Source organism: Haemaphysalis longicornis, unplaced genomic scaffold (assembly GCF_048455015.1).
Source record: "Haemaphysalis longicornis isolate Haplotype H1 unplaced genomic scaffold, Haemaphysalis longicornis Haplotype H1 scaffold_7, whole genome shotgun sequence".
Lineage (NCBI taxonomy): Eukaryota > Metazoa > Arthropoda > Arachnida > Ixodida > Ixodidae > Haemaphysalis > Haemaphysalis longicornis.
In genome coordinates this window covers 5,394,642-5,417,503 of record NW_027526422.1, presented here as the reverse complement: position 1 = coordinate 5,417,503, position 22,862 = coordinate 5,394,642, and the positions used below count along the sequence as shown (strand labels likewise).

General features: G+C 49.7%; 1 protein-coding gene across 10 annotated transcripts in view; it reads right to left on the bottom strand.

Annotated features, from left to right (window-relative positions):
- LOC144144358 (pleckstrin homology domain-containing family G member 5-like) overlaps nucleotides 1-22,862 on the bottom strand; it is a 609,370-nt gene that overhangs the window by 30,873 nt on the left and 555,635 nt on the right. For all 10 annotated transcript variants that reach the window (XM_077675777.1, XM_077675773.1, XM_077675771.1 and 7 more), the window contains one exon: nucleotides 1,822-1,961. In XM_077675777.1, the coding sequence (XP_077531903.1) occupies nucleotides 1,822-1,961 (140 nt within the window). The remainder of the gene's footprint in view (nucleotides 1-1,821; nucleotides 1,962-22,862) is intronic.

Sequence of the window (22,862 nt, the reverse complement as noted above, 5' to 3'; positions counted from 1 at the left end):
GTCGAATGAGGCCGGTGGATCGCCACTAGTCCGGCAGTTTTATGGAACAACTGAATGGCTATGTTCAACTGTTGGCACCTTTGCGCCATAATAGCAGCATTTTTGCTTTTCCTGTCATAGGTACAGGTCACGCACGCCTTCGTTTGGAATTGTTTGCAATTACTTAAAAATTTATGGCGCCTATATTTACGACGTTAAAGGCCTAAAACTTTGTTTCGCCAGCCTATATTGGGCACCTTAATGTGCTTTTTTAATGCCTAAAAATCCGGCCTTTATGCTGCAGGATCAAAAAGTGATGGCATACAACAACAGTGGGGCACGTTCAAAACAGAATGCACACTGAATACAAACAAGCAGTGTTTTCTTTTTTTCTTCTATTTTAATTGGAGTTAAAGGATGACACACAAATGTTGACCTTCTACCAAACCAGCCCAGCACAGCTGCGAAAAAAGGCATACGTAGTATGTTGCTCTCATGCAATTCAATGAATAAATAATTTTTCCTTTTATTGCTACCTTTTATTGTACCATAGCCTACTTGTTCAAGCCCACTTAGTGAGCCTTTCTGGCACTGCATGTATTCTAAGTGGCTCCTTGAGCTGTCATTTATTCTTCATATGAAGGGAGCACTTCTTCCACTTACGCACTCCCTTACATTGTATCCAGCTGTGTGCACTATGGATTTTCAGGTAAGCCCATGCAGCCATCTCAGGCATAATTGTTTATGCAAACACTCGCGGCCCTAAACCAAGCTGCCCGAAGGATTCATTCTCCCAGGTTGCTCTAACCCAGAAATCTGCGACTGAAGGACAGCCGACACCACGGATTGTTGAATGCCATACAAAAACCTCTGGCATAAACTTTGGGCTGGCCTTATGCATGTCTTCACAGCGCTTTTCTGACTGTGACCACCCACTGCCTAGATGTAAGTAAACCACAAGGGCTTTTCTCATTGGCATCGAGCTTTGGTCAAGCCTCAAGGGAGGAAGAAATCACCTCTCCCGTTCCCTGTTTCGCAGCAGCAATGTGCACCCGAAAGCGATAGCACCCGAGGCTTTCTTTCCTGGTGTGGTCTGGCACCCACAATCCTTTGCTAGACTTGCTAAGTCTTGCTCCCTTTCTTTCTCTGCCAAGTATCTGCCCTTCCTTTGACAGCATTACGATTGCCATGCGCTGGTCGCAACACTCTCATCTGCCACACAAAAGACCTGCTTTGATTCCCACTGCCAGAGTAACACACAGAGGGGCGAGAACTCTTGTCCCCTCCAAAATTAAGCTCTCGCTTTTTAATGCATTTTCAGGGAGACTTCAGAGAAACGGATTTGCAATTACAAGAACTGTAGTTGAAAGCTACACCCAAGTAACAGGAAGCAAGTCTTAACACTCAGCTTACTGGCACTGCAACGGATACTCAGTTTGAAGAGGCGTCCCTTTTCTGAACAGGTACTTGCTTGTCCCCGATTGAAACTTGGCAATATCTCAACATTCCTAGGCTTAGTTGAAAGAAGTGGGTGTTCAATAATGCTCAGTACGGCTATTTTAAGCTTGCCAAAAAGCTATTCTGAGGTTTAAAAATGGGGGAAAAGAGAAACTGCGAGAAGAGGGCTTTCTTCCTCCTAAATTTAAAAATATGCAGGAATAAGCAACGCTGGACCGAACTTGCATAGGCAACAAAAACTGAAAACAAACCTTTAAACTTGAGCGTAACGAGCCGCACACTGAGAAGTGAACGATGAATTGCAAAATTGTCGAAGGCCCACCAAACCCCCTCTCCTCCCTTTCTATTTTGCCAGGCCTGTCAGAAGTAGCCGCTGCTGCTCACCCCGGAAATCTTGCGCTCCTTCTTGTCCTCTTTGAGAGCGGCATTGCTGTTGGTCCGCGATGCAGGAGCCTTCCAGGATCCCCCGCTCAGACTGCTGGTGCTGTTGGCACGGCTGACCGATCCCCGTGGGTCATCTTTGGCTGCACAAACGAGTTGGCCACACGTGGCACTAAGCCACCAGCCAAAGCACTACACTCTCTCAATACTGCTGCTGAGCACTACAGTTTCTACCGCGGTATGATCCTTAAGGAAGTGCTGCCCGTAGCACCACCTTGACGTGCTACGAAGCCTGCACTACAACCGAGGATGGTTCTCATCCAGGCACCCAAGGGCGATTGTATACGAGTCGAGCCATACACATACATGCCCACAGGTGGAGGACAATTGCACAACTACTTGCTGAAATCAAATTGCAGCCACGCCATAGCTAGGACCCTGCAATCAAGCCCTATTCTCAGTGCCCACAAACTTGTGCAAGGAGGGGTTCATGGAAGCAAGCACACCAAGCCATACAGCCCCACGCTAGGAAGATGCTTGGCACCACAACTCACTGGTTAGGCCACGCAGCCTTAATGAGCATTGTGAAACTCTACCACTGGACTTGTACTTTTTAGAGTGGAAATTATGTATTATTCACTCTACTGCAAGTCTTCAATGAGAATTCGTAACTGCAGCTGCTCTGTGCAAGCACAGACAAAACCGCATATTTTATCTGATCCAGTGACTATGCTCTTTACATTATGCAATTTTGTGTGGCATTTACAACAAGGGTTTGACCACCACTACAGATTTTTGAGACTGTACTCTGCCTTTTAATATTCAGATGACTTCGATTTAAGTTGAGTAAACTTTCACGTAGACAACTTTTTTTTTCCAACTCAGTCACCCTCTTTGATTGCAAGCCTTACTTGCATGTTGTAAAACTACTTCTGTTCTTGTTTTTTTTTTTAATTTTGTGCCCTCCTCAACAGCAGCTTTGTCAGGAGTAAAATGGTATAAGGTCTAATTATACGAGGTTGTAGCCAGTCAGCTTGTTACCAAAGCAGCTTCTTCCCCATTCGAATACTGATATAGACGACCTGCAAGATTTCAACACCTTGTTTTCTCAATAAAATTAATATAGCCATAACAACGAATACTTACTTTCACAACTAAGCAGATGACCCGAGAATCAAATTCTTCAAGTTCTTAAATTCTTAAAATAAAATCAAATTCTTCAAGAATCAAGTTCTTAAATACAGGCTGCCAGCTCAGTCAATGCACGAACACAAAATTGATTGATTGTGCGGTTTAACGCGCCGACGCAACGCAGGCGATGAGGCGCGCCGTAGTGGAGGGCTCCGGATTAATTTTGACCACCTGGGGATCTTTATCGTGCGCCGAAATCTCGTACACACGGGCGTTATTGCTTTTCGCCTCCATCAGAAAAGCGGCCGCCGCGGCCGGGAATCGAACCCGCGACCTCGTGCTCACGAACACAAAAACAAACGTACTTTAACCTTTGGGTATACGTCTTATGAATTCATTAAAACTTCACTAGCGTACTAGTAGCTTCGTCTCCACAGCGTCCATGCATACTGCATCGCTTGTAACGACATACTGCATAAAGCGTTTGCCGTCACCTCTGATTTTTACGCCGTCCTCGGATCCTCCACAAACAGCGAGACCGCTATCGAGGCACCCGGAAATGGTGCAAAATCTGCTCCACAGATAATCCCCTCCAGTAGCAAGCTGCATCAAAACTAGACTGAACCGCACAACAACACTTTAACGATCAAGTCATTTTTTGGTGGTGTTTTGTGGTTACACGCAAGGTTAATGGGTACGAGTGCTGTGACAAACAACGTGCACTCGGCCGGCTGTGCCCTAGAATGCCGAACAAGCATATGGAGGAGACTTTGGTGCCGAATCTCCCAGGCGCGGCAACCGCAGCAGTGCACGCACACGGTACGAGTTACGTTTGCACAACGTGTCGACAGTCGGGATATCGATGACACGCTTCCGCCCCGCTGGGAAGTCAATAATTGCCGCGTTTGTCCGACTAACGGCTCTGAAAGACGAAGCCGGCTGCGAAAGCTAATGCTACGACGACACGTCGCCAGAGCGAGTCATTGTTACGAAGACGTTGCCCGTCGCGACACGAAGGACAAGCGACCGAGGCACGGGTCAACGGTCTTACAGGACAGACCGCCGCGGCAGCAAGCAAGCGTTACGCCATCCGCGCGCGCGCACACGCACGCTCGCCAAAGCAATGACCCACGAACCTGTTTTCTCGAACGCTACGCTGGGCGACGCCTCACGAGGAACCGACTCACGGCCGAGATTGAAAAAGCGCGCCGGCCGACGATCCCTGGCGGTAGGCGACGCTGGCTAACCTGCGGCGACCCGTGGACGCGTCCGACGCCGGCATGGGTCGTCGTCTCTCCGGGGAAACGCCGCCGATGCACGACAGGGCGGCAGCGCGCTGGGAGAGCGGCCACAGCTTCCGGTAGCGCGCTCCGCTGAACAGCCGACGCGGCGGCACAACACAAACTAGGTGGTTGTCGCGACCAACGGTTGTGGCGCAGAGCCAGTCACTCGCGGCAATGTGTGCCCAGCGCGACGCACCACGTGCAAACGAGCAAGCACGAACACGCACTGGCGCCAGGGCAGGCGCCTGGCCTGCGTCAACAGGAGCCACCGGCAAAGCAGCGCCGACGACGTCGTAAATCCTCGCGCGGCGCCGAGCCGATGGAAGCGGGCCGACCCACAAGTCGCGCACGAGGCCCGGAGATTCCGACAGGCGAATTCCGACAGCAGTGGACGCGCCACGGTTCGGCGTCGGGCCGGCGTAGCACAGTAATCCGGTGGAGGCACTTGGGCACTGCGGCAGCTGGTGGGCGCGCGGCTGGGAATGGCGGCCGCTGTTTGGGCCGACGACTTGGGGAGGAAGCGAGAGGCAAGGTCGCTCCCGTGAAATGGGGTCGGCCAACCGACATTTGGTGCGGTGCTTGTGGGGGCTGCTCTCTCCCGGGGCCTCCTCTCCTGCTTCGACGGCGACCACCAGGTGCCTGGAGTACGGCCGCCAGGGAGGAGAGACAGTGCTCGCAAACGGCTGACTTCACCGCTGAGGGGTCGGAAGGAAAGCCGAAAACTTGAACCACCGGCCAAGGCGTTGGCCGGTCTCTGTTTGTGATTTTCCGGCCAGGTTTTTCTTGGCAGCGGCCGAAGGCAAGGAAATGGGGCAGCGTGTTTTCCCTGCCATCGGTGCAGCTGATCGTCAAACGTCCTCGTCCACCGCAGGGCTACAGGCCGGCGTTCTGGGGGTGGTGGAGGAGTGCCTGCTGTCGGTCACGGGCCGGCAAATTTCAAAATTGCCAAAAATCTAAACACTGGATGAGTGCTCTGCTCACTGCAAATGGTGCCCCCTGGTGCCCCTTTATACAATTGTTCATTTCGGGCCCCGCATGCGGGTGGATAATTCCACCTTTTCTTCAAAGAGATGAAATGCGGGTTTTCGAGGGACTGAAGAGCCGGAACGGCGAACGGGAATCCGGGCGAGCAGGATGGGCTTTCTCCAGAACGGGAGCTGATACTGTGGAGTGCTGCTTGCTGGGTCAATCGGTTCATACTTCTCACCCCCGTGTTGGCGTCTCTTTTTTTTTCTTTTCTCTCTCTCTCTCTCTCTTTTTTTTTTTCAACCTTGAGCTGCTGTGCTCGCAGCATCGCGTGTACTTAGAGCGAATGCCTTCTTGTCGAACGCGCAAAGTCACCAACAAGAATACATGCTTGCCCAAAGAGAAAATCGTGTGGGATTTGAAGCCGGGTGGCCATAGCAGCAGATCGAAGCACAGCCCTTGGCAGAATGGAGCGCTGCGCCGTGACAGGTGCGCAGAACGGGTGCGCGCGGAGGAGAGCGGCCAGTCGAGGTAATTCACGTCAAAACACGAAGCAGACACGACGCAAGAGCTGATAAAGCAGCAACCTGATAATTGCTAGGCGTCTTCTTTTTTTCTCCATCCGGGCTCCATTCACGTCATGATGCACGCCCCTGCATGCAGCGGCTGGAGGCGAAGGACGCGCATGGAAGGGCTCTGCTGAATAGCATTTCCGCAAACTCTACTGTAGCCAATGTCGCCGCGGTTTTTGCGGGAGCCGCCACTGGCTGTAGCAGTCGTCTGACGCCCAGAGGAGCATGTCCGCGAGCACGCCTTGCAGCAAACGATCCTGTTCCTTCAATGGTCGCAAAAGACCATGCATGAATACGCACGTCACCACCACGTAGTAGGCGGGTTCCACATATGGTGTATACTCTCTCTCTCTCTCTCTCTCTCTCTCTCTCCTACTCTGCAGATTACACTGTACGCTCAATGTGCCGGGTACCATGCATATGACCCTACACTGTAGCAGCACTAGGGTAGTAGCCAGTACAGGCAAAAGATAAACCTCCAGTGGCGGATGACGCGACGTTCCACCCTTCGAGGTGCGGTGCGCGGTATCAAAGTAAGAGCGTTGTGCTCGCGATTAAACCCATGTATCATCTATCGCATATGCATTCCTTCGAAAAACGAATCGAATGGAGGTTTATTTTTTTCTGCTAGAATAGCAACGGTCGGTATACATATACACGAGCGCCGAACTTTCAGGCGTCGCGGCGTGCACGCCGAGGTCACCGTCACAGGTTCCGTCACAGAGGCATGTCCGTCAAGGCGCAGAGCCGGCAGTGTATACGTATATCGCATCTCCCGATCCCGACGGCCAAAGAAGGAAAGTCATAAAAGTTGCCCGACTTTCGGAGGAAAGGCTGGCCCTTAAACTAGACCAATGGCTTCGCAAGTCTCCGTGAACTCACGGGTCGACTACGTTTTTACACATTTTTTCCTCGTGCGGTTTCCACGGAGCGCAGGATTTTTTTTTTTCTTTCCTGTGGTGCTGCTTTTGCTGGAGATCTGTGTGAGCGTTGCCTGTCCCGTTTTTCACTGTCGCCGTGACCAAAGTGTGGAGACATTGATAATTTATCCTGAAGAACAAGTCCAAAAGCTGGGCGTTGCATAAACGAGAGGATATCGTTTTCGGTACACGTGTGTATTGCACCCTGGGAAGCATGCCTTGCTCAGGTCTGACTTAAGGACAGCAGGTTCCAAATTTTCTGCGTTTCACGCGCCCAGTTAAGCTACGTGCACGTGCACCTGGGATAAGGGAGCGGGCAGCTGGACGGGTTGCGCCACCACTCGGCGCTCCCCTCGTTAGTGAAATGAGCCGATGCATTGGACTACACAGCCTTCCGTTGTTTATGCCGTGTTTGCTTCGGTGATTTGGATGTTTTAGTGGTGTTGTGAGCGGATATGTGCGGTGAAACGAAGTCAAGATGGGTGTGTTGGGTTATTAGACGCAATAACGGCTACGTGAACTTGTCGGATGCTTCTAATGTTGAGTGTGGGGTACAATGGCATGAGCGCTTTTTGCAGCGATCTACGCTTTGCTCCACCCGACCTGAGTGCGAATAAAACTACTATTTAAGTATCATTTCTTCTTAAATGCACTAACGTCTACGCAAACTGATTGGGCGCTTCTAATGGGCTACATTGACATGAGCGCTATTTGCATCTCTCTGCGCCTGGCTCCATGTGCTGAGTAGGAATAAAACTGTTAATATTAGTATTCATTTCTACCATGTTAAATTATCTTCACTGGTCTCAATGACTACGGTTTACACATTAGCCTTAACTATGGGATACCTCTACAATTGTGCTTTGAAGTGAAAGGCACTCACGTACGAGATCGATTACTGTGTGGCCGTGAAAACGCCGCGGAAGTCACCTTGTTTATGTAAGCGTGAGCTTTGCGCCTTCGGCCAGAGGGGATTTGGGGGTTCAAACCACCTCCGAAATTTTTTCTAGGCAGTGCGCACGCGAGACTTACACTGTTCCTTTCGGCAAAACTCAGCCCTTCCCATAACTCAAAACCCCCTCCGAAAAAAGAAAGCCGGTTACGCCCCTGAGTGACAGTATGGGAGCCTGAGAACCGAGGCGGAACTCCCACGTTTATAGTGGCCATTTTATCAAGAGCCAAAGTTATTCAATCACCCAAAGCCAAAGCTACAAACCTTCCCCCCTCCCCTTCCCATCTTACTACCTGCGTGGAATAAAGGCTGGTACCGATAGTTAAACAATGTGGCAGGGTTAACGTCAGCCTGTGTTTTTTAATGGTTAGGTAATTTTTGTGAAAAACCCATTGCGAATGTTCCAGCTGGCGGCAGCCGCTGCTGCAGTCAGGCTGCGCCAAAAGGTAATCGCTGCTACGCGACATAACGCAGTTCTGGTGGAAAGCAGGAACCAACAGGGGAAGCGAAACGACCTATAGACCATTTTATTTTCTTCGTCCTCGGGTTTCCATGTTATCAGTGGGCTGTGCAAGCGGCCCTACAATTGGCGAAGTGGACAGGAAGATGTAACGGCGCATGCCCAGCACAGTTCTGATTTAAGATGAATAGATGAAAAGGTCTATAAGATAGGAAAATAACTGACACTCTCCCCCCTACCCTTCCCCCCCCCCCGCCCTTCGCACACACACACACACAAATAAATTTAAGTAAAAGGAACAAGAACACGTGCAAAAAGCGCCAGCGTTTGTCGAGCTTTCTGCGCCGATAAGAGCACTTTCTCGTTGTTGCAGGCCCAGCGGCTTCTGCATCGTGGCAATCGCGTTGATAACGTTGTACTCGACGTCGATCATGATCCGATTTGGCCGTCGCAAGGAGCGGTCGGTTACGACGTCACACTTGGGTTGTGACGTCATGCTTGAGCCGCCTCTTCGGCAGATAGCTCGTTCGCGGCAGGATGACTTACGAGGTTTCGGACAATTTGCGGGAGCTTCTAGAACTTTTTTCTCCACTATGTGTATGAGAAGATTTGAACTCCCTTGCAGTTCTTGAAACGGCCATGCGCAGTATTTACAAACACACGTTTCAGGAAGCTCGGCGGTCTTCGCAGGAAGTAAACTTTCGAGCCCTCCGCGAACGCATTTTTTTGTTGTTGTTAAAGCGAATTGGCAAGACTAGTCGCCGACACACACCACACGTCTGCCGGCAGTGTTTAGTCTGGGTCAAAAAACAAGCCGCAGAGAAAAAACAAATAGAAAAGAAGGACCGTACAGTTGTACGCACACGGGCGTGGCGGCTTTCACTGTTTTCGATACGTGCAAACGTCGTGGGAGCCACATAAGCATAGTTTGAGGCTATATCGAAGTACTAATTCAGTTCAACATTCAAGCGAGATTTTACGCAAACGGGGCTTGTTTCTTTTATTTCCAAAAAAAAAAAAAAAAAAAAGAACGAAAACTGGAAACTTGCGCATATGCTGTCGTGACCGGGGCCGCAAGTTTCTGATGTTCTGCGTGCAGGTTGGTTGCTGGGGGCCAAGCGGAACGTGCGCCTCGGAGCGCCGACTCTCGAACGCAATCTATTGAAACCGCCTCTCAGTGAACGGTGTCGGGCTTCGTGTAACGGCCGAGCGATTTAACTAGATTCGAACATTCCGCCCCGAAAAGCGAGCCGCTATTTCGGGCAAGAGGTGGGAATGTGAAATAGTAATAAAAAGGACACGAGTGGGGAAGCGGAGAGGAGGGGGGCGAGGTAATGGGAGGAGGAGGTCGGTCGGCTCACGAAGTGAAGGGTGCGTGCCTCCGAGCACGCGCGTGCGTGTTCGGGCTTTCCCAAGCCACCGTCTCTCACTTTTCAAAAAAGTTACCCCTTCCCCCCCTTTTGTTTCGTTGCTTTCCACAAAGCTCAAAAGCGCTGCTTTTCCATTTTTATTTCTTTTCACCTCCCTCGGCGTGCGTACTATCTTCTTGCCGGTCGGAAAAGTGCCCCTGTGACCTTGGCCGAGCATCGGCAGGCACGGCGGCTACCTCGGCTAACGGTTTATTTTTGAGCGGCTCGGAATGCGGACGCAGCAGCAGCGCACGTGAAGGCAGCCCGCTCGTGTCTCTTCTTCGGACCCTTTGACTTGTTCGGCCGTCTCGCTCTGCAAGGAGCGGGAGAGGACGGCGACGGCGCGCGCGCGACGTTGCCTGGCCCCTGGCGATATATAACGCAAACCCTTTCTCGACGGTCCACTGCAAAGCGCTGACTCAGCGCGGTGCGTCCTCATATTTGAAGGTAATAGGCCACAAATTTCTTTTATTCACTTCACAAGCCACGATTGTAACTTTTTTTTTTTCTGCTGAATAAGCATGGTTTTTCATCTTGAACAACTCTTTAAAGTACAAAAAAGAGTTATTGCTAATTTTAGACTTTAATCATATTAGGAACGTTGTTTTTAGTGCAACTTGTTTCTGAATGTCCAGCGATACCGGAATAGTAAAAAACAAAATTAATGTTGTAGTTTTCTCCTTGCAAGAAATGCAAACCAGTCTGACCAAGGTGAACAACGTTCATTCAGCATCAGACATCCTTGTCGTGGCTCTTATAGGCGCTATAGGAACAATAAATGCACAGACAGCAACAAAAATACCAGTTAATAACATTCCAAACAAACTACGATAAGAAAACTCGAAAACAGGCAACGTTGTATGGAAATAGGATGGATTTTGGGAATGAATTTATTTCCGGCTGCGTGAAGCAAGGGCAAAGGTTGGAAAACTCGCTGTAACTCCTGAGAGAGAGAGAGAGAGAGAGAGAGAGAGAGAGAGAGAGAGAGAGAGAGAGAGAGAGAGAGAGAGAGAGAGAGTAAATTTTTATTGAAAAGGAGAAGAGGTCGGCCTGAGAAATTGATCTTGGCCCTGCTACTTCCCTCTGGGGGGAGGGTACTGAGGACAGAAAGAGAAAGGAATGAATATGGAAGGTATGGGAAATGACACTGAAAGCAAAAAATGAACTATGTACAAGCAGTAAAGCCAATAAATTAACCACAATAGAAACGTAAAGATATTCTAACTTGTTTCTGAATGCTCAGAGATATTTTAAATACATACAAAATAAAATAAATGCTCACTCCAGCCTCCTGACAAAGTTGCAAAGCGATGCCCAGCCAACGTAAAGAACATCTATTGAGCTTGTGGCCGATTTAAATTTTAATTTAAAAGACTAACGATTGTGCAGACAACAATAGAGATACCTGTTTATATCGATATAGACAATCAGAAATATTTGAAATAGTAATGTATAAAAATTATTGATTTTTAAAATCAGTACATTTCTGTTCCCGTTTCTAAATACAGGATTAGGGATAAACATCTCCCTGTAACTTCATAAATAATCATGATAGCAACAATATCTATTTGTAGAGTGTTCATGAGTGTTTGGGGATGCTCAAAATATAAACACTAATAATTTGGATAGAAAAAATGACTTTTAAAAGTGTCCTACCGCATTAAAAAGAAAGCTTTCTTCGTGGGATCGATTGCGTCCCGTCAAAAACAAATCAGGGAAGCTTGCATTCACGCGCAAGACTCGAAAGGCGGAGCTGTTGTAGGTGATCATTGACGGACACAAGGTTGAGTTTTAGTATCGCTGTGGTGTCGTGGTTGAAGTCGGCGGCATGGCATTTCAATGACCTGATGTCGAGCGAGGCCAGAGTGAGCTCGTCGTTTCGGCCGACGTTTTCGCACGCCACTCTGCAGGCGCGAAATCGTCTCCAGCGGATGCTTTGCATGCCGAGCCTCCCGAAGCGCGGCCTCTTCCTCAGCCGTGCGAAGTATCCGCGGCCGGGCCATGTGGAGTCAATGATCACCCACAGCAGCTTCGGCATTCCAGTCGCGGCTCTTCTACGGTACAGAGCGCATATGCACGACGACACGAGGACGAACGAACGAGGGGCGTACGTTATGACGTGTCTTTCCCGTTCAGAGAGAGAGAAGAAACTTTAATGAGCAAAAATAACTTGTGGGGTGGCTTCCTAGTCCAGAAGTCCATGGGCAGTCGTGGCTCTGTCCGCTCGGCCAACCAAGGTCATCTGGTCGTCGAGGCTCGAGCTGGACAACATGCTCTCCCACTGCTCACGGGAAGGGTTCGCACTACCAGACGATGTGATAGCGAGTGCCTGAATTGCCGCAAAACGCACACCGTATTGTGTGAGGAATAGATGATTTAGTCGTACTGGATTTGGGAACGCGTTTGTTTGAATTCGTCGTAATGTGTTTTCCTGCATTTCCGACAAACTGCGTCCTGCTCCTTCATGCCGCGCTGTCTCTTGGAGATTCGGCGAATCATGTGCGTAGCTTGTGCTGCTGAGTGCTTATGAGGCAAGTGTTTCCACGATACGGCGAACGCTGGAGTGTTTTTGTGACCAGTGTTGGCCAATCTCCCTAAGTGGGTTTGGATTGGCGAACGTGCGCTCGAGGCACGCGGCGATCGCTGGAGTTTTTTTTTTTTTTTTTTTTTGACAATATTGGCCAATCTCCCCAAGTGTGGTATGCTTAGCTTGACGAATGTCCGCCCAAGACACGCGTGCACGAGCGCTCGATTTGCTCAAACGATTTGCTCAACAGCTTCGCTGTTAAAACTAATGCACATCCTCATAGACCGGTTGGTAGACCAGAAATCTCTGATAAGATGCATCTGGACACACGGCGCGTGCGTGAAACAGCTGGCTTCCATTGTGTCAACATGGTTACTTGAAAATCGCGAATGAGGAATTAACGGTTTTCAATGAGGCAACAACACACGCGTATATGATGAAGAAGGAGTATCTAATCTACACCTTTATCTACTATAGCACGTGTCGGAATGCATTCACATCGTTCGTAGATGCGTTTGCTTAGTGCGCGAAAAATCGTCGCATGTGTTCGTTCTTCGTTTGCAACGGCTCTTTGAAAGTTTGCAAATCGATTGGATGCAATTTCAGCCAATGTTGGACGCAATTTTAGGGAAGGTTTTGACGCTCTTTTGACGCAGTTGTGATGTGAGAAAGCCTTCGCGCTTCTCCCGACTTTCTTTAGGGAGGGATCGATTTCATTGATTGCAGGGCTTATTAACGCGCCGACGCAACGCAGGCGATGATGCGCGCCGTAGTGGAGGGCTCCGGATTAGTTTTGACCACTTGGGGATCTTTAACGTGGCTCAGGGTCTTTAGCGCGACGGGTGTCAGAAATTCGATGGTAGATGTCCCGGTACTAAAGCTTAGAAGTAACATACCTAACACGGAAATGCTCAGCAGTTTGCGTCTGATGGTGTCGCGGTCGGACGGCTGATGGCCTATCGCAGCACACGTCCTAAACAACAACGCATTTTGTGGCTGGAGGCGCTTAACGAGAGAAAGGTGCATTTTGAACTACTTGTAACCGCGTGGTGGCTCAGTGGCTAAGGCGTTGTACTGCTGAATACGAGGACGCGGGTTCGATTCCCGGCAGCGGCGGCCGCTTTTATGATGGCGAAAAGCAAAAACGCCCGTGTGTACGAGATTTCGGCGCACGGTAAAGATCCCCACGTGGTCAAAATTAACCCGGAGCCCTCCACTACGGCGCGCCCCATCGCCTGCGTTGCGTCGGCGCATTAAACCCTACAATCAACCAGTTGAATTTGTTGTACTGTGGCGTCTGCGGTGTTGCTGACAGGTAGAGTGAGGCATCCGTTTCGTGGCGACGCGCACAAAATACAGGGAGCGCTGCTCTTGAGTCCAATTCATACTTGGACGGCGCAACTGAAGGCGCATCTTCGCCGACTCGTCGCACTTTTTATACCGCACAAAGCGGCGCCTTTTTCACCCTGGGCATTGAAACCGGCCGGGAATGCGTCCAACTTGCGTATTCAGACCACGGAGGCTGCAGCCGTCAATAAATAATAACCCCGTTTCTCCCCGTATGTTTTGTCAGCTCTCAGTTCGTGACGCGAACGCTTGATTTTCTTTCTGGGTCAATCACCTCCAAAGGCTTGCAGCAGGCACGGTCGGATCAGTCGCTTTCCGAACTTGCGTATCGCACAACAGATCGCGGTTACGCGCTGGGACAACCTTATTACGTGGTCTCCTTTTTCGCCCTCTCTCACTTTGGGTTCCCAGAGACTATTGTGGGCGCTAGAAAGAAAAGCAGCGGAGCAGGCGTAAAGCAGAAAAAAGCGCTTTGTGATAGGTCGAGTCGCGTATACTCGTTCGAAAGGCTCTACGCTCGCGCGCAGTTCGTTATTGCTTTGCCGTGCTTCGAACAAACGCTGCAAGGAAATTTGGCACAAAGGCCATCGGCACAAAGCAGAGTTCGCTGGACGGACGGACGGACAGACCAGCTGGTTGGCTGGCTGGCTGGCTTCGCTCGCACGCTCGCTCGCTCACTCACTCACTCACTACACTTGTTCAGTACAACTCGTACTTAATGTCTACAAATGCTTCGCTCCTCACTCGCTAAATTAACTTGACCTTTCATGCGGGAGGAAAGGCCGGCTGCAAACAAATTTCTCTTTCCGTTTCTTTCGCTCCTAAGATTCTCTACTAGCCCGTAAACAATACTCCACCACTCACAATTGGTCAATGTGCTAGTTATGATGAATTACAGCACCCTTTCAAGGCATCAGTTTCGGTTTGGGCCACTAAAATCCAAGAAGCAGGTGCAGAATGCAGCGGAGTCATTTAGGCCTACCGCTACGTTTTCTAATAGCGGAGCTGTTTAAGCTTAAGCTTGGTCCAGTGGCGCTAGCGATAAAAAATACCAAGAGAAAAAACTGCACCGCATGTAAAGGGTGCACCACCGCCGCAGATAAGGCATTGTAACAGTGAAGCCGGCTTTTGCGCCTGCTCGGGTGTGAGCACGAGGGGCATGTGCGTATGCGCAACCCTTACTATACCTTTTTACAGATAATATCCTTTCTTGGGCTACTAAAACTAGAAAAAAAGAAAAAGGCGAAGCTTGCACTGGTGCAAGCATGGAGGAACAGCGGAGCGGGGTTCGACCCAGCGTCTTGCGCCCCCCTCCACTTGTGATCCGCTGTCAGTGTGGGGGACCGACCGAAACGGACTAGTGATATCCGGCTAAACTTGGCCTCGCACCTCAACACTTAGCCTAGCTTAGCAAGAACATTGCCAAACCTAGCAAAACGTAGCAAAACCGGAAGAAGCTAGGTCGACCCCCAGCTCCGCTGTTTCTAATGCTGCGCCACGTTTTTCTGCGTCCCTAGAACGAAAAAACTCGCTCCCATCTCGCTTCGGCACGTCTTCTCCCTTCCTCCAATTAACGGGTCGCATATAATATGGCGTATATTGCCCATACAGGAATATCTTCCAAGCAATGCATTTGCGTTTAGAATTGAAGTCGACTTTAAAGTAGTCGGTTTAAGCTTGGTCTCTGTAAGCTGTCTTTCCCACACTATGTGTTGAGCAGTGAAGCCCACAGTGAAGCCCACAGTGAAGCCCACAAGGCTGTCGAGGGGACGAAAAGAAGATTAGAATGCTGGTGGACGAAAAGCAGAGAGGGGAATATTGCCTAGGACAGTTACCACTTGTAACAGAAAAAAAAAAGTATTTTGTGCCTAATAAGCTTTCTGTGACTGCCCTAAGCAGCGCTAGTATTGAACCAAAAGTGTAAAACATAGGTATATTAGTCTTTTTTGGTAAGATGACATGTCATCACCCCGATACAAAGGGGAAACCAATAGAAATCATCATCATCATCATCGTGAAGCCCAAGAAAAAAAAAAGGCTAACTCCTTTGGAACACAGTCCACAACGTGATAGATATATGTCAGGAAAACCGGCTTGTAATAGTAAACACGGAAAGCAAGTGTGACGGACAAATAACATGGGATAGCGGGTAACAGACAGTCCAGCATAGACTACAGTTTAGTATCCGAGACAGTATACGAAAGGCTGCGGGAAATGAGGATAGATGAAAATGGAACAGACAGCTTAGGAAGCGACCACAAGAGGCTTAGCTTGCACTTTGGAGGCGCAACCCGGACAAATGTAGAAATAGGTACAATAGGAGGAACTAATTTGAACAATGAGCAGTTAAAGATCACCGCTGATAGATTGGAAGATGAAATCAATAAATACCCAGACAAAAATTGGAATTACGACGAAATGATTGCGTTCATAAAGGGTAAGATGAATGAAGCAAAGCAACGAAACCGATGGAAAGGGAAGAGAAAGCCGAGAAGCTGGTGGAATAAGGAAATAAAAGAGGCTATTGACCAGCGAAGAAAGGCGTCGAGAGAACATAGAGAAGCAAAAAGAACTGGTATGGAACCGGAGGTAGTGAAGGAGAAATGGGATATCTACCGTGGGAAAAAACTAGAAGTGCAGAAAATGGTGCAAGCAAAGATCAAGCAGAAAAGCGAACAATGGATGGCAGAAATACGGAAGAAGGAAATACGCATCCAAGAAGTTTTGTAACCGTGTAAAATCACTAAGCTCAAAAAACGATAACCATAAAAAATTCCTGATTGATGAGGAGGGGAAACATTTAGAAGGAGAGCACGCGTTGGCGCATATTCATCGAGTGATTAGTGAGAAGTTTAGGGCAACAGTGGGGAAGCCTGCACCGATAACATCAGCGTCACAGAAGACTACGGAAAGGGAAATGAGTTTGAGCGACCTTGATTGGAAAAACGCAGAGCAAAAGGTTTCCCCCCAGACAGCAGTGGGCCCGGACGGGATACCAATGCAACTGATAAACCTACTTGGACTTAAAAGTAAGGAATCGTTTATGAGGGCAATAGATAAGGTGATAGAAACCAAACAAATACCAGAGGACTGGCTAGAAAGTAGGATGAATTTAATATATAAAGGCAGAGGAGACAAAGCCAGTATTGATTCATACAGACCACTCACAGTAACGTCAGTGGTGTATAGATTCGTAATGCAGGCGATAAAATCAGAAATTCAAGCATGGATGGAAGAAAATGAAATACTTGGGGAACTGCAGAATGCATTTAGACAAGACAGGCGACTGGATGACAATTTGTTCGTGATAACGCAATGCATTGAAATTGCGAAAGCACGGAATAGACCACCATGGATTACGTTCCTGGACATTAAAGGGGCATATGACACCGTAAACAGAGAACGGCTGTGGAGAATGCTGAAACTCCAGGGATTAGATGACGAGTTAATACAGTTCCTTATGGCGATCTATAAAGACAATAGAGTACACCTTACACGGGAAGGTCAGAAATGCGCCCAACAGGTCAACATCCATCGGGGACTGAAACAGGGGTGCCCTTTGAACGGAAAAGAAACTGGAAGAAAGTCAAGTAGGGTTTAGCCTAACCCATATGCTGCAAAGCGAAGTGGTACAACAGCATATTCCGGGAATGTTATACGCAGACGACATCGTTCTTTTAGGTGATAACCAAACCGATATGCAGCGGCTAATAAATATTAGCGGCCAGGAAGCCACCGACCTCGGGTTAAATTTCAGTGCAGAAAAATCAGGAATAATGGTTTTCAATGACGCTACCACTGGCGTAGTGTCTATCCAGCAAGGAGAATTACCTAGAGTGAAGGAATATAAATATTTGGGAGTTTGGATAAACGAAGGGGATAACTACTTAAATTAAGAACTCACGAGGAGCAACTTAAGGTTAAGGGAAAGCGAAACGCATCTGTAATGAAGCATAGAGCTCTGTGGGGGTATAACCAATATGAAGTAGTAAGAGGAATGTGGAAAGGAGTAATGGTTCCGGGTCTCACGTTTGCGAATGCTGTACTCTGCTTAAACTCAGACGTTCTATCAGGCCTTGAAGTAAACCAGAGAACGGTAGGCCGTTTGGCATTAGGCGCGCATGGAAAAACAACTAACGAAGCAGTTCAGGGAGATACGGGCTGGGCGTCGTTTGAAGTTAGAGAAGCACAGAGCAAAACATGCTTTGAGATGAGGTTGAGAGCAATGGATCAACGAAGGTGGGCAGCTAAGGTTTTTGGGAACCTATACTTGAAAAGCGTGGACACGCAGTGGTTAAGAAAAACTAGAAGGCTAATTATGAAATACGGAAAGAACAGTGGAGAATCCAAAACAGCCAAGGTAACCAAAAAAGAGGCAAGACAGATTGAAACGAATAAATGGAGGGAAAAAATGGAAGCTAAAACGTCGTTAGAGATGTACAGGGCCGAGAAATTGAACATCAGAAAGGAAAATATCTACGATAATTCCCAGGGCAGTGCTTTGCTTTTTGAGGCTAGAGCAGGTTGCCTACGAACTAAGAGTTTTGTGGGGAAGTATTCACAAAATGATGGGGTAGGCGTTGTCTGCGGAAAACGAACAGAAACTATGCGGCACATAGTGTTAGAATGTGAGGATATCCATCCAAATCTACATGAAGGGAATATTGGGCTTCCAGAAGCCCTAGGATTTAAGGGTATCACAGAGGAAGTTAACTTCAAGGATGTCGAGGGGACAAAAAGAAGATTAGAATGCTGGTGGACGAAAAGCAGAAAGGGGAATATTGCCTGTAACAGGAAAAAAAAAGTATTTTGTGCCTAATAAGCTTTTGTGCCTGCCCTAAGCAGCGCTAGTATTAAATCAAGAGTGTAAAACATGGGTATATTAGTCCTTTTTGGTAAGATGACATGTCATCACCCCGCTACAAAGGGGAAACCAATAGCAGTCATCATCATCATCATCATCATCATCATCATCATCATCATCATCACTGCACAAATAAGAGACCACAGACGACGATCGGGCCGCTGAGATCAAGCGTCAGCACGATGCCTGCTGGGACCCCGAGTATCGCGAGGTGGGCTGTGTGTGTGCGTGCCCTTCAGGGAAGGCGAAAGGACGAGTGCGATCATAATACACGACAGGCTGAGAAATCTCAAGCAAAGGCAAACTCTTTCTAAATCTAGTGGGGCTTACAAGTGTTACACCTGGGCCAATTTTTTCCCTACCGTCGATTCTGTTTGCCCTCAAATGTCAGTCATCCTGGTGCACTCAGCGCGCGCCTCGTTTCAAAGCCGCTTTGTTTCAAGGGTCCAGGGCAGGCGGCACGACGCTGGGCGCCCGGCGCGCCCGCGAGCAGTACTGCCGCGCCGCACGCTCTCGTGGCGACGGGCGTGGCGCAGCTGCAGTGTCGCGCGCGATCACCAGCGCACGCGATGGCCTGCTGCCGGCTCGTCGTCGCGTGCGGCCACGAGGCCGCTCCGGCTGCGGCAACACCCCAAACACTTAAAGAAAGCCTCTGGATACTGCGGACAGGTCAGCGACCCGAGTGGGCATCTCGCACGCGGAGGGAATAAAAATAAACAGTGCGAACGTCATCGACGGGGTTGCAAGTGGCAAGCGAGTTGACTGTAGGCAGGGAAGGCCCGTGTCCCCATTGTTAACCTAGGCGGTGTTAACTCAACGCGTCGGCTGCGACACACCACGGGCGCACGCACGCGAGGGGCCGTGGAAGTGACACCAGCCGGCAGGAGGGATCTGGGTCAAGACCGAGCACTTGGCGCCGACGAGACACCGTCGCCGGCCGCCTCCACGCTTGCCTCCGCGTAGCAGAGACGATGTCGTTGTCGTTGCTGTTAGTTAGCGAGCGGTGAACAAGTGGCAGTGCACAGTTTCTTTTACTTGACGCCTGTGCTATTCAGTCAGCTGTGGCTCAGGGCAAGAATAATTCTCGTTCAGTTCATATTGCGCCCAACGCGCAACAAGCGCCGATTCTCATCCAGTTTACTGCGTCGCTTACGGGAGCTTCCAACCGCACCGGGTCACTCAAAAGGGTTCACGCCAGGAACGCCCTTCTATCGGGGATGACGTTCTGTCCGTGTGTGTCTCATTGTTCTGGCGAGATTGTTTTCTGTCACATTCTAAGCTTATTCTTTTCGCTCTTTCCCGCAAACTTACTTTTTACTGACTGACTGATGGATTGACATGAGAAGGAGAAAGAGAGGGAGACCAAAAGATGATGATGATGCTGATGATAAGGAGGAGGAGGAGGAGGAGGAGGAGGAGGAAGGGACAGCGGGAGGGACTGGAGGGCAGACAGACTGGAGGGCAGACAGACAGCGTTACAGACTGACTGAATGATTAATTGACAAACGAAGTCGCAGGTTAGATTCACAACAGTGGTGACTGTTTATGATGGTGGCAAAACGGAAGCTTCGACACTTTAAAACCGCATTTTAAATTTACTGCTCTGTCAGTAAGAAATTTATTGAAATTGACGTAAGTATGGGTTTACTTGATTGACCGATTAATTTGATCAATGACTCAATTCAACCGATCGACTGCGAACGGCAAATGAATATGGCCCTACGCAGTTGCATTTTAATCGGCTGCCTTTGAAGAATCAAGGCAGCCGCGAATCAAGTGGAAACCGCATCCCGCCCAATGTCCGAGTCGCAGTTGAACCCGGAAAAGTGGCCCTGCAGGAGGACCGGTCGGCGAGGCACTCGCAGGAGAAGCGCACGCGCGCTTAGCTTGTCTTCGCTTCCTGCAATCTGCCGCGAGCGAAACCAAAACAGCCCCGAAACGCGCCCCTCTACACACAGAAACAGACCGCGCGAGTTCTTGCGTATGCAGGATCGCGGATGCGCACGCCCCGTCTGTTCTCTTTCTCGCAACCAACAAGGGCGGGCAAACAAGAGATCGCCCTCTCTCGCCGCCGCATAGCCCACCGGCGTTTACCTAAATCGCCGACAAGTACGCGGCCCAGCGCCGCGGGCGGACAAACCGCGAGTACGGTAACGAAAGCGTCGACAAATAAAAAGCGGGCGAGCCTAACGGGCGCAGTTCCGGTGTTCTCTGGCCGCAACAACAGCGCTGGACTCGGGTCGCCACGTGCAACGGAGGATCCCGCGGCAGGTGGGACGGTTCGGATACGAGTCGCCCTGTCGTTATTAGTTAGATGCGACGCTGAGAGCATCTCTTGTCGGCGGCCCTGTCCTTCTGCGTGCGTCCGTCGTCGTCGGCGTCCGCACTCTCCTCCGCTCACCCCCTCTCCTCTCCGATAGCGAACATTCTCTCGCGTGGGGCATTGGATTGGATTCGATTGGCTTGGCTTGGCTTGGCTTGGATTTGATTGGATTTGGATTGGATTAAAGTGGATTGTGTTGCGTCATAGCCGCGGCAGGCGCACTGCCTTCGGCGCGTGCCCAGGTGAGAGCGAACACTCTCTCTCAACATCTGCGGGTGTGCGGCCCAGCGCGCTCTCACTCCGCCGGTGGGCGGCGCTGCGCGCGGTGCTGCGCATGTGCAGTACTCTCTCTCTCTCCGCGGTCTCCTCTCGGTCGACGGTCGCTTGAACCCCCCTCAGCGTCGCATCACACCAGGGTTCCCGCGAGGGGAGGTGGGCGTAATTTTTTTTTTTTTTTTGGCCTGCAGGAGATGCTGAGACTGAGACGACGCCGTGACCGCGAGGTTTCGTAGCAGCGGAAATTGGAGGGGGTGGGGGTAGTTTTGGTACCCAGCCACCCACCCGCGCGCTGAGACGTATCATTTCGTTAGATAGGGTATTCTGTTAAATTGAGCACAGCCTCTGGATGGAAAGGAGGTCCTTTTCATCCAGCGGCCGTAGACTGAGTAACAAGAGAACTGTGCGCGCTGCTTACTTTCAATAAATGGCCTGTTACAAAAAGAAGTCATTCCCATGCCCACAAGTTACAACGGGTAAGGGCATCAAGGGCACGATGGTTCAATCTCGGATCTCTTCGACCCTCTGAAGATTATTTCACATCGCCTCGTAACAGCGGCGCAGCACGACAGCGCGAGGGAAACGCGCAGGTTGCGGCCTGCCACAAACCGCCCGTGAATAGCTACAGCCGCCGAGACGCACGCCCACCGATACCTTCAGCATGCGTCCCTCGCGGCGTGATGCTGCGCAACCCTCTACGGGCCGTGCTCGCGCCTTCTCGTCAATGGCCGTGCCCAAGCATGTGTTGGCTCATTTTGTCAGAAAGTGCCAGCAACAAAACCATGGCCCGAGCGAGGCCGCCAGAGCATGCTTTATTAATTTCTCTGACCGCCTAGGAGGCATGGGCACGAGAGAAGACGGACGCGCGGTGTCACGCAACATCGTTAAGCGCATCGATCGCGGCGGGGACGCGCGCGAGCTTTGCTTACAAGCGAAACATGATGCCTCGTTAGCGTGAGCAAGGGCCCTCTCTCCCGTATACGCTCGGATCCAGCAGGAGAACCCGTGTGGTGGCGCTCGCTTCGTGTAGGGCCTTTAATCTGAACTCAATTTGGGACGCCGCACACCGAGGTGGCGCGAAAATTGCCATCCACACGCCGCACACCGCAAAAGAGGCAACGCAACCTGTTCTACGTTTGATTAGACGGGGAGAAAGCAAGGTCTTGTCCGATAGGCGCGGATTGTTTCGCGGTGTGCCACAATTAAAAGCTGTCTTTGGATACACGGCTTATCCCCAACAGAAGTGCGTTTCTTAGGTGAAAGCTTAATTGTTCCTGGACGAACACCTAAAAAGTGAACTTTTATTTATTAGTCGTTTTCTCGTGGTGTGTCTCCGTCTCTACTTACCTTATATTGATATTCCCGGGGGTTGATATTTCCTTCCCGGAATATCAACCCCCGCTTACTTCCCTCTTACCGACTTCGCGGCTCAAACTATACAACCTTCTTTCCCCCCTCGATATATCCGCCTACATACTCCCAAACCAATCCGCTTTCTCAATTCCACTTCTTCTCTCCTCTCACCTGGGGACCTAACCCCGTGACGAAGGCAAGTCTCTTTGCTGAAACGTTGGCAACAGTCGTGGTTTCTACCTTGTTCGAAGTTTTCTTTTATTATATATATAATATATATATATATATATATAGCGAATCAGAAATGGAAAATGAGGGGCTCGGGGTGAAATATGACGGAAAGTAAGGGTTGGCAGTCAAGAAAACCTCGGAAAGCAAAGGGGAGGTTGTGGTGGTTCATAGAAACAGATGAAGAATTTTTTGAGTCAGAAGAAAGTGGTGAAAAAATGTGTATATATATATATATATATATATAGCGAATCAGAATAGGAAATGAGGGGCTCGTTGAAAATAACACAGAAATAAGGGTTGGCAGTCGAGAAAACCTCGGAAAGCAAAGGGGAGGATGTGGTAGATCATTGAAACAGATTAAGAATTTGGAAAGAAAGAAAGAAAGTGAAGAAAAAATGCCCGCCAGGTGGGATCCGAACCCACGACCTCC